A 12,937-nucleotide genomic window follows, 5' to 3' on the forward strand; every position below is an offset into this window, starting at 1 on the left:
AACCATCAGATTGAATCGTAGTATCTGCAGTTTATGAGGAAAAAACTTTTCGGAAAAAAATTTTTTTCGAAATTTCGATTTGGACCTTCGATTATTATATAAGATAAACATGATCATGGGAAAGTATTGAATGAATAGAAAAATTCTTAGTGATATTACAATAGAAAGAAACAAAAAGAATCCATTGATAATCTAATCTACTCATAGAGAGAAAATTTTTGCCGTATTTTCTTGTTTCGGAATCACAATTGTTTTCCCCATGAATACTTGATGAACTCACCATGTAATCACCATTATAATCTGATGAATATAATAACATGATGTAAATAAGTATTTATCATCGGTATAACATGAGAAACTTTCCTCCAACCAATCAACATACTCAGCGAATAATAATCATCATTATCATTCCCACTCCCATTTCCATCATCACTTTTACTCCAAAGTGTATTAACACTCTGGTAACAAATAACCTAAAGGTAATAAAACGTAAAAATGTTTCATCAGTCATCCAAAACTTATCATCATCATCTATCCAAAAAAAGGATAAGAGAGAGAGAGAGAACTGAAAATTCATTAAAATAATTTACGCCATGATGAAGATTCTTGTAGTTGGTGTTATTAAGGTTGACAAAAAGGTGATTATTTCATGCTCATGTTTCACCCTCTCACCCACTCCATCCTTTGCTCCTCATCCTCATCACTTTTGCCACTTTCCATCTTATCTCAGCTTTTTTTTTTCTTCTTTCGTTTCCAAAAATCTTATTATCCTTTTTTCCCGCCTTCCGCTCAAACTTCCAACTCCTTTTTTCTGATGCTCCACTCACTCACTTTCTCTCTCACTCTCCTTTGATTCTTGATGAATAGTCTTGACTGCATCTTTAATCAAGTTAATTGTTACCATTGATTAAAATATCATTCACCAACAAGCTTAAATTAATAGTGGGTGATGTAATCTATTTTTTTCTCAATGTTCTTATTCACCTTAACCAACAAGTTTCATCAGAACTTTCAGAATCTTCATGAATTAACAGTTACTCTCTCTCTCTCTCAGTTTTCCATGTGACAGTTTTTTTTGTTGATTTAATCACCATAATAGCTGTGATAGTAATCATGGTAATCGGAAAACAAGATGAAAAAAATTACTTTTACAGAGAAAAAGATCATTTTTCATTCAAATTTCGTCCAAACAGAATGTTCCAAATACTCTGAATTTTCAGAACTTTCAGAATAAAGCCTCTTTCTCTTTCTTTATCTCTTTCGCTTAAATACTCATCTCATCATCATCATCATCATCTTTTTGATATTATGTAAATGATGATTTCACCTTGAATATATAATAACAATCATGATGGTTCATGATGGTGATTATCATCATCCTCTTGATGAAGCTTGAAATCATCTCAATATTGAGTCAAGTTTTTCCCATTTCCATCATCATCATCATCATCTTATCATCCTCTCTCTTTTATAATATTATTAACACACTTACATATAGGGAGAAAAAAATTATAAACCATCTTGACTTCCGGGTTTTCATCATCATCATAATCATTAAGATAACATTGTACCCATGATAAGTTGATCAGAATTAAAATGATTCAGTAATAACGATAACATCACACAAATGAATAACTTGATATATATATTTATGGTTTCCAATAGTTACTGATGCAACTTTTTTTTTCTCACTCTCATTTTCCGTTTGCTCACTAATTGAACTTTTCTTACTCATGCAATCATATTATATAATCATCATGAAACCATCTCCATGTATTAATGGTTGTTTATTCATTTGCATCATGAAGAAAGATGAAGATAAAAAGGATTCATTGGATGGCGAAGATGAAGATGAGGAGCAGATTAAAGATGAAAAGTTAATCTATTTTTACAATTCTGGAGATAATCTTGAAAAAGGTAAGTTGATATTCATCAGGTATGAGTTATGATTTGGTGTGGGGAAATTTTCATTTCCATGAACTTTCCTGATTATCATGTAATATTTGAAAACTGTTCCAATTGAGTCAACATTTAATTAACTTTAACAATCACACAAAGGTAAAGATTAATTATCAATTTGGTAAGGAGAAAAGTTTCCAAATGAACAAAATTAAATTTTATCGTTAATTTCACCATGAAATGAATTATTCTCAGCTGAATTTGCTACTCGAGTTTCTAACGATCAATACTCAAAGTTAAACGATAATTATGAGTCTTAATGATTTATATATATGTTAGACTCTTGTGTTATCATTATTAAAGAATTGACAAAAAATAATTCCCAGGTAAAATTCAGCCAATAATTCATGATGAACATGATAATATCAACAGGAAAGAAAACAAGTAAAATCAATTTGATAATATGAAACAAAGTTAACAAACTCGAACCCAAATAAAAGTACTAATGATAACATGAAAAGTTTTTTCTCTTTCTATTCTGAGGTTAGAACTTTATCATTTTTCTGTTCGATTTTGACCAATCCACAGTTTTCTCTTTTCGAATTCACTTAGAACTTTTTTTTTTCTTTTTTCTCTGGTCAATATTTCTCTCTCTCTTTCTCTCTCTCCTTCTTTCTTCATAAGATATTATATAAAAATCACTTATCATTTTTCATTCATTTTCACTTGAAGTTCATTTTTTACCTCTGAAAACCATTCAGTTCATTTTCATCATGTGTTCATGATAAACTCATGTTCAGAGTTGAAAAAAAATCAGATAATCTTAAGTTGATTTATTGAGTTACCATGAAATATAATCATCTCATGATATTATTTCATGTTGTTGTTGTTGTTGTTTATTATCAACATCATTTGTATCATTGGTGGTTTTTTAATATTAGTTAGTTGATTGTTGACTTGATGATGGTAATAAATTTTTGACAATTCACACCTTGAGGCTATTGGAAACTTTTCCTTGTAACAATTTATATTAATGATAATATTGATTGTCAACTGATTAAGTTAACAATTTATGATGTAATACAAATCCGTTCATATTTATGTTAACCATTATTGTTGTTGAATTAACTTTAATTTTTTGTTAACAATTTGGTTTCCACTTTTTATTAGAATTACATTTATTAACTAATCCACCGGGGATAACACCAAGATTTTTAAATACCAATAAACTTGACTATTCATTTGGATTTGAATCAGTTCAACATTCATCAACAGTTAATCCGAACAATTTAATCTGTAATGTTGATCAAAATGCACAATTTAATTGTGATCCATCATCATCGTTTCCACCTCGAATTGTTCATACCGCTGCAACACCACAAGGCTCACCAGGTCCTCAAGAACTTTCCTATGGACATAAATATCTTGGTTCGTCCACTTTGGCACTAAACAGTTCAACACCACCTCCATCAGCACCATTACCAATTCTGTCGATGAACAAATCACCAGTAAGTACACACACTCATCGAGCTTATAACGAAATTTTCTCTCTCTTTCCATTATTGATTATCGAAATTAACTTGTTCGTTATTAGGCTAAAACCGATCAAAATTTACCCTCGACAAGCATTGGACGCAAGTTAAGTACGTTAACTTCATTCATGCCGAATCTGATTCCTGGAACTCCGTTCAGATTATCACCTTACTCAACAATCCGTCGAAATAGTGTCAATAAAAGTGATTATCCTGATCGTCCATTGATTAGTCAACCAATGATCTTTGAACGTATCGGTGTCCATTCTCATCAACATCAACAATCAACTAATGATCAGTCACAACAATCAACAAATATCGCAAGTACATCAACAAATAAACAACAAGGTGAAGTTAAAGAATCTAAATTATCATCAACAATTAGACAAGATGAGAATCAAATTGATGAGACAAGAAGAATGCTAATCAAATCAAATGAATCAAATTTTGATCAATCATTAAATTGGCCTTCATCACCTTGTCCACAATCAAAGCAACAGTTGACTGAAAATCATTTAAATTCATCATCATCATTGATCAACAGACCATCAAGTAAACAGTGTAATGGTTGTTTATCAACTAATAATCAACAATCAAATCAATTAATTGATTCTCAAGTTGCAGTTACATCAACGGTTGTCTCCTTTACACCAACATTGACAGGATATCAGATCAATAATAATAATGGTCAAAGAAAATTGTCTTTCAATTCATCTCCAACTTCACCACCTCCTCCACCGGGAACAACAGTTTTCTTTCCTGGTAGTAGCCATGAAATACTGACCAGTGGTCATGATGAGAGTAAACGTGGATCACAAGGTCCAATTGTTACACCTCGAAGTTCATTAAGCCTTAAATCTCCAAATGATTCACTTTCATCTCCATCTCCTGGTCACTATTCAGGTGATAAAAGATATTCATTGGTCCATGAAATAAAAGCCATGAGTTTAGGCAATTCTTTGAGTGGAGTTTTTTATTGTTCATCTTTGATTGCAAGAAAATATTCATCTGAAGGTGAACCAACAACACCATGTCCACCACCATCTCAACAACAACCCTCCCTTACACCGATAACACCTCCACCCTCGGGACCGATAATAAATCAAGAGACTCTTAATAACTGTAATCATCTACCTAATGAAACCTCAGTTACACCAACTGCAGTTGATTCAATGAGTAAACGTGGAGGAAGTGGCGGCGGTGGTGGTGGTGGAAGAGACTCTCGAAGTAGTAAATCAGTGAGAATTGAGGGTGGAAAAAGTGAGGGAGGTACAACCACCACTTCGAGTACAAACAAGAAAAAAGGAGCCTCACCTGTGGACGCAAGTAGCGGTGGTAGTTATCCTGTCACCTCTACAGGAATCAGTGGTGGTGGTGAATTTAATAATAATAATAATCTTACAGTGGGTGGACTGCAAGAGCGTAAATTTTGTGCCTACTTTAAATGGTATGATTGGATGTCCAAGAGAGACAATTGTAGTCTCTTTATTTTCCCACCCGAGAATAGGATTCGTATTAATTGTGCCATTATAACGGAACATCGGTGTTTCGATTATGTTATTTTAATCTTTATCTCTCTTAATTGTATAACTTTGGCCATGGAGAGACCTAAAATCCCTCCATGGAGTTTAGAACGTGAAATGTTAACCGCTGCGAATTATGTTTTCACCGTTGTTTTCGCCCTTGAAATGGCTCTCAAAGTAATCGCCAATGGCCTTTGGTACGGTGATAACGCTTATTTTACCAGCGGTTGGAATGTAATGGACGGTATTCTGGTCGGTGTTTCGCTTTTTGACCTTTTCCTTTCATTCATTGCTCAGAAAAGTCCAAGAATTTTTGGTATTCTAAGAGTTTTTCGTCTTCTTCGTTCCCTTAGACCTTTAAGGTAAAAAAAGAAAAATATTCATTATCGATAATCAATCAAATTCTCAATACAATACTCTCTTTTTCATCTTCTTTCAGGGTAATTAATCGAGCTCCTGGACTTAAATTAGTTGTCCAAACATTATTATCTTCCCTCAGGCCAATTGGTAATATTGTCCTTATATGTTGCACTTTCTTTATAATATTTGGTATCTTAGGTGTACAGGTAAACCTTTTAATGAAACATTTTCGATACATAAAAATCTAAATTGTTCAATCAATTAATTGATTTTACCATTTGATAATTAGCTCTTCAAAGGTGCTTTGTTTTACTGTGAAGGACCTGATGTCCGTTTCATAAGAAATAGAACCGATTGTCTAAGTGACCCTAGAAATCGTTGGGTCAATCGAAAGTACAACTTTGACAATCTCGGCCAAGTAAGTGACCACCAAATGAATGGACACAAACAAACACTAATCTCAATCTCAATCTTAATCTTAATCTTGAAATTATTTCCATAGGCTTTAATGGCTTTATTTGTCCTCTCATCCAAAGATGGTTGGGTTAACATAATGTACACTGGACTGGACGCTGTCGGTGTTGACCAACAGCCTCGTGAAAATTACAACGAATGGCGTTTACTTTATTTTATATCTTTCCTCTTGTTGGTTGCATTTTTTGTACTCAACATGTTTGTTGGTGTGGTGGTTGAAAATTTCCACCGATGTCGAGAGGAGCAAGAAAAAGAGGAAAGAGCTCGTCGAGCCGAGAAACGAGCTCGTAAACTGGAAAAACGGCGACGAAGTATGCCCCTTATTCTGAAACTCGAGATGGTCTTCGAATTTCCAATCTCGATTTATAATTTTCTCAAATTCCTTGTCACCACAACCCATTTTCGTATCATGCATGTGATTGATATAAGTCATGGTTCCACTGGTGATGCAACAACCAGTAATCTTAATCTCACCGCTTATCCCAATAATCTAAGTGCACATAATTATTATTATTTCAATTCGAGGCAAAATAAGTTCATTAGTAGGCCAATATCCAAGCGTAATGTTGATGATGATGAGGATGATGAAGAGGAAGATGATATTGGTAATAATAATAATTATACTAGATTCAAATTGCTTGGAACCTCAACCTTGACCGCTGCATGTTACCTGGGCTCGTCCAATCAACTGACCGGTGTCCATTCAAGTTCAAGTTCAATCAATTCTGGTAGAGTATTTGTAAAATATATCTTTTCTTCCTTCATTTTATCATAACAATTAATAATCTAATCAGTTAATCAGTTGTTGCTGGTTAATAATAATAGATAATATTAACAATAATTTCGTTGAGAATTAACAAAAAAATTAACTAATCCTCTTTACTTATTAATCTTTTAGATAATAATCTAATCTCTTGCTTACAATTAATCAAATTGAATTAGCTTAATTACTTATTCATACATCAAGACAATTTTAATTTCTCATTTTAATCTAATTATATGAACAACAATTTAAACTTGATCTTAATCTTGATGAGCAATTTTCTGCTTGATTACTTGAAATTGGTTAATCAGCTAATCAACTGTAAAAGATTAGAGTTACTTTTTTATTATCTCTTCATGAAATTTAGGGAATTGATTAAATATTGACTTTAATACTTGACTACAATCAGATTACTACTGATTAATTGATTAATTGTTCCAACAGTAACTTATTATCATGATAATGATGAGCAAACTGATGAAACTATTTGGTATGATATTAAATTGATGAGGTTGATTCTGAGTTTCATTTATCATTTGAACTTTTCACCGAGGGAGAAGAAAAAAAAATGACTAAAGTCATTGAGAGTGGGAACATTTTTCCACCACCACCGCCACCACTCAGTCTCCCACCCCAATCAATCAAATCTCCCCTCATGTTATACTCTGAATTGATGAATTATTAATGAAATACAGAATTCATGTTCATATATATACCTGATTCATGTTTCTCACCTGAGATTCAATAGTTTACAATATTCATGGAAAAACATTTAAGTTTCTCTTCTTGTTCCATCACCATGTTCAGAACTTTTCTAGTAAAAATTTTCTCCTTTTAGAACTTTATTATTATTATTTTCCTTCTTTTTTCAGAAATTTGCCTTCTCCTGTAATCTCTTAGTATATTCATACAGTTTATCATGAAGATAATAATCTAAAGATGATAAAATAACTGAAATCAGGTCAATCTTTAAGTTAGAATATTTTTTTTCATCTTCTATTCTGATTCTGTTGTTGTTTTTTTCATCCGCATCTTCATTGAATCTGAAATTCATATCATGCAAAGGTTAGATTACAAAGTCAAAGATTACATCATTCAGATATAAACATTATCATGTTGATGTTTTTTTCTCCATGAAACTTGTTAGAGATGATATATCATCACTACCTGAGGAAAATGGTTAACAAAACAAATTAAATCTAATCTCAACTTTCCTCTGTTGACCTTAACTCAATTCGGTGTAACTTTTATATGCAAAAGTGACCACGGTTGATTCATATTATCATGAAATTCTGAGCTCTAAGTGTTGATAAAAGGTTTCTACTCCAGAGTTGATGAAAAATCTACAGCAAGAGAGAGAGAGAGAGAGAGAGAGAGAGATTAAAGGTGAAAAAGAAATTATCACATTGGAAGTTACGGTTTCACTTTCGAATTTTTTTTGAAAAGTTCATTTTTTCTTCCTTCATGGTAACTCATAATTTTGTTTGTGGTTTCATGGTTGTCAGAACTTAGACCATGATGAAAAATAGATGATTTACTTTCTTGATGTAACATCAAGTTTGGAAGTGAGAGAAAAAAAAGTTCAAGGATGAAACAAATTTCTCACTATCATGATAATTTTACCTGAGAACTCATTTTATCATTTGGAACTTTTTAAATCCTATGATAAAAATTCCATCTCACCCTGTGTATTGTTGATTTATCTTCGTTTCATGATTTTGATTTTCTCACTTGGACAGAAACCATTAAAATTTTCACCAATAAACATTGAAACTTTTCAGAATCATCATCATCATGTATTCACTGAGTGTATAACGATAAGTTGTTAATCATGATCTTCAAATTTCTGTCAGTAATTAAATGTTAACATGATTAGTTAGCTTTTCATAGATCCAAATAACTATTCACTACGAATATATAATTTCTTTCATGATAATTCATGATCATGAAAGTTTCATTCTTGATGTTGAGAACTTTGTTCGGAAAAAAGTTCGATTCTCAAATGAATAAGATAAAAGATTATTGATGTTTCGACGAGTGACATTGATTAGAATAGATTTTTCTTTCTCATCCTTATTCCATTTCGTTCACAATTAACAAATTGATGATAACTCAACAGATAGAATTAGATTTCCAATCCTCTCTCTCTCACTTTCTTTGCTTGGGGTGGGAAAATGTTTCCATGGTGGATCAGAATCTCAGGAATCTAATTCTCTCTTTGATTGTAAACGATCCCTAATAGGAATCGTATACATATCAACCCATGGATAGAAATTCATTTTCTCGATTCCAAGGTTTCATTTATTCATCTCATTCGCATCTCATGATGATGATAATGGTTTCATGATACAATTTGATGGATCCAGTTTCACATGAATCATTTATTCAGATTCATTTCTTATTCTTTCCCATCCTAATATCTACTCTTCAATTATCATCTTTTGTTTTATCCCCTCCCTGCATCCGATTTCACCTTTACAAACTCCCAAATTACCTACACACTGACGTAAACCTGATGATGATGATTAAGTAGTCATCCAAAAGATGAAGATAAATATGATTTCTTAATCGTTATTAGAACCATGAAATACACTCTGAGAAATTCAATAATCCATGATAAGTAAATGGACAATCAGAGCTACTAAAGGTAATCCCAAAAATCGTTCAGATCAAAATGCTTCTTTTATATTATTAGTTTACTTTTTCTCACTTAATCTTGAAGATAAAAAATCTTCCTCATCATCTCTCTCTCTCTCTCTCTCTCTTCATGGAAACAAATGAATCTAATCCTGCAAATGAAAGTGTCTCATTCATTCAAGTGAATGAACATTTTTCACCAAACTAATCATGTTGATGGTTAAAGAAGTGGTTTTCATAATGATTAAGTTGATGATTGATTAGCTTTAATTTTCATTCATTTCTAGCCAATTTACACTCAAAGATTGATTGACAATCCTGATCATTGACAAAAGTTAATTATCTTGACAATTACATGTAATAAACATCTTGATACGTTTTCAATGAGTTGGTGACTTTATTTTTTTTAGTTATTGATTGTATATTTGGATTTAAATTGATACCACAGATTTAGTATTAATATTAATAGTTGAACACTTTTTTGACAATATTGTTGAAAAACTGAACCGATCAATAATTGTGATGGAACAAAATTAAAACTAATCAATTGTTTTAATCTATTTATCATGATAAACGTCATGATAAATTGAATATAACTTTTTGCCTAATTAGATGAGAAACTTTTTTTTCTATCCAATTATCATTATCGAAACAATTGATTATCATTAGTTTACAGCAATATAATCAGGGAAAAAGTTAATCTAACAACAATTAACGAGAGAGATGAAGATGAAGATGAAGATAAAGACCAAGTTGATGATTATCACTTGACAATTATCATGAAAATGACCATTGAGGTGACCAGTTGATTAGGTGATTCTTATTATTGTAGAGACAAAATTGTTGACCAGAAAAAGGTTTTTCAAATTAAGTTACTTCCTTCATCATCTTTTCCTATTATTCAGCTTGAAACCCCTGAACAGTTGTAACAGTTAATTGGTTCCTGATAATAAGAGCAAAAACTCAGGTAATAATAATAAGGGAAAACCGGTCAACATTTTCATCATCCTCATCATCTTCATGTCCATCATATTCATGGTTGACCAGAAAGAAAGAGGGTGGAAAATGATTTAGAGAAAATAATTGTTACAATAGAAGAAGAAAAAATAAAACTGTAACAATGGAAAAGAAGAAAAAAAAAATACTATTCATAAGATTATCGACAAATACTCAGAACTTTTTTTGCGTCTTCACTATAAGTTTACCTACTCTCGAACTCTACTAACTATTGTAACTTTCAATTCTTTGTTATTCAATCGATTGACATGAGATTCATGAGAATGAATTTAATGGTAACATGAACAAACTCAACAGGAGTCGATTGATTGTTGAACATAATTGGGATAATATTTATTTTAATTCGATTGACACATTAGATAAACACGTTAATAGATAAATTGAGGTTCGTTAGTACCAATCCGATCAATTGATTGGCTAAATTTAACCAATTTACGATTGGAAAACTAAATATTCTCAATGTCAAGGTAAAAACATCATTCTGGTGATCTGATTCATTTTCACAGGAAAACAATCATGATAATCATTCATCATCATGGTGAGTAAGGAGGTGGAGGTTATGTGAACAGGCAAGTGATTCTTAGACCCTTATGATAATCAAGACTCGAAAATGGATCGATTTTATCTCTTGTTCTAATAGAACTTTTTTTTTCTTCTTCTTCAATGATTCTATCTAAGGTTTTTTTTTCGTTTTTTTAATGATCAACATGAACATTCAATGAATAATAGTAATGATGATGATGATGATAAGTTGCATTCTTTTACCTGAGTATTATCATCATTATTATCACCTTGCAGGTTCGATAAATATGAGAGAGAAAAAAGTTCTGAAGGAAAAGTTATTATTCCAAATTTTAATGAGATTCGGTTTCCATTGCTGAGTAATTCATCTCTCTCTCTCTCTCTGGTTTAATTTGATATCGAATCATATTTAACCAACGATTGGAAACAATGTTAATTCCTGTTGAGCAATTACAGTTTTAATCTTTATCATGAGTTGAATATTTTTCATTCTGTTACGACTTTTCCACCGAGACTTTCATGGTAAAATCAGGAGAAGAACAACAAATTGTTGCCTGAATAGACAACTTCAGTTGATTTGTATTCGAAATCGAGTAAATCAAATGTTAATCTAAGAAAAACAATATATTCCCGCTTTGAATGTTTCTTCCTCCGGAATTCCCATGATGAAAAAGTTTCGAGAAAAAAAAGTTCTAAACGTCTTGATAAAAAAAGTAACGAGTTCGAGAAAAAAAAATAACAAAAAGTTTAATATTTGATTGTTCTTATTTGTTTCTCAATCTCAACTTTATTCAGATTTTATTCACCATGAAAAATATTACCTATTCCCCTGAATTTGCATGTTAAATATTAATATTTTTGTTCATTGAAATTTTATTCCAAAAATCAATTGCTACTCTTTTTTTTCATTCTCCTTTTGCTTTGGAATCGCAATCAATTTTAATCACGATTGTGCTACATGTGTAAATCACTTCTCCTTTCAACAATTAACTCTGCTAATTAACTGATTGTTCTCAAATTTAAATTAACCTAGAGATGAGAGAACCGCCATATTATATTGGTTATGGTCCATTCCGATTAAAAGTTCATAACATGGTAACAGGGAAATACTTTGATGCCATAATCGCCGGTGTTATTTGTCTTAATGTTATTACCATGTCACTGGAACATTATCAAATGCCCTGGGTAAGTAAATGGATAATAATAAGTTTATCATGAAATTGGAATCATTTCCAATTTCAAAAGTTCTGAAAATCAAGAATCACTTTTTTTTCACAGAATTGATTTGAAAATCATTTTCTGATCAATTTTTTTCTCCATTTACTTATTCATTAATCATTTCTGATCATTATAAATTCATCAATTTTAACAATCAATAAATATTTATTAACGTAACGAGATATAAATATTAATTTCTTGTAATCAGATTATCAAATATTAATTAGAGAAAAGGAATTAAAATTGAAGAATTAGAATCAGATTATTTTTTATTTCTTTCTTTTTCTAAATTATCGATTGATTTCAAGAGTAGAATTTCCCCTTCCATCAAACTGATTAATTCTTTAAATTCTAATTTACTTGATCTAAATAATTTCTCCAATTTAATTCTGTTAATTAATTTTTGGAAAAAATTTTTTTTTCGAATAAAAAAGTAGCGCCATCTAGTTTTCTTTTCTTGCAGACTTAAAGGGTTGAAGAATTTTTTTTAATTTTCTTTTTCATTTTGATTAAGTTTCTTTTTTTTTAATTGTTTACAATCATGATTGTAATTGGATTGTTGGTGAATTTGTTTAATTTTCCATCTACAGGAATTGGAATATTCATTGAAAATGTTCAACTTTGTGTTTACCTCGGTGTTTGTTTGTGAGGCCTTAATGAAATTATATGCACTTGGAATCCGTCGTTATCTTAAAGATCAATGGAATCAATTGGATGTTATGATTGTAATTATGTCCATTGTTGGTATAATTTTGGAAGAAATGGAATCAGAATTGATTCCAATTAATCCGACCATAATTCGGGTTATGAGAGTTGCTCGAATTGCCAGAGTCCTTAAACTACTCAAAATGGCCAAAGGAATGCGTGCCTTGTTAAACACTGTTATGCAAGCGCTTCCTCAAGTAGGTAACCTGGGCCTACTTTTTTTTCTATTATTTTTTATCTTTGCTGCTCTTGGAGTCGAATTGTTTGGCCGTTTAGGTAACTAGATG

General features: G+C 31.2%; 1 protein-coding gene across 4 annotated transcripts in view; it reads left to right on the top strand.

Annotated features, from left to right (window-relative positions):
- The window catches only part of LOC128386979 (voltage-dependent T-type calcium channel subunit alpha-1G-like), a 37,610-nt gene that overhangs the window by 22,540 nt on the left and 2,133 nt on the right, over positions 1–12,937 (top strand). For 3 of the 4 annotated variants that reach the window (XM_053346108.1, XM_053346109.1, XM_053346110.1), the window contains 8 exons: positions 1,809–1,917; positions 3,070–3,407; positions 3,494–5,316; positions 5,394–5,520; positions 5,604–5,732; positions 5,817–6,516; positions 11,761–11,912; positions 12,536–12,926. In XM_053346108.1, the coding sequence (XP_053202083.1) occupies positions 1,809–1,917; positions 3,070–3,407; positions 3,494–5,316; positions 5,394–5,520; positions 5,604–5,732; positions 5,817–6,516; positions 11,761–11,912; positions 12,536–12,926 (3,769 nt within the window). The remainder of the gene's footprint in view (positions 1–1,808; positions 1,918–3,069; positions 3,408–3,493; positions 5,317–5,393; positions 5,521–5,603; positions 5,733–5,816; positions 6,517–11,760; positions 11,913–12,535; positions 12,927–12,937) is intronic. The other variant, XM_053346111.1, reaches the window with a different exon arrangement.

The sequence above is a fragment of the Panonychus citri genome, unplaced genomic scaffold (assembly GCF_014898815.1).
Source record: "Panonychus citri isolate SS breed McGregor unplaced genomic scaffold, ASM1489881v1 Contig00077, whole genome shotgun sequence".
Classification (NCBI taxonomy): Eukaryota; Metazoa; Arthropoda; class Arachnida; order Trombidiformes; family Tetranychidae; genus Panonychus; species Panonychus citri.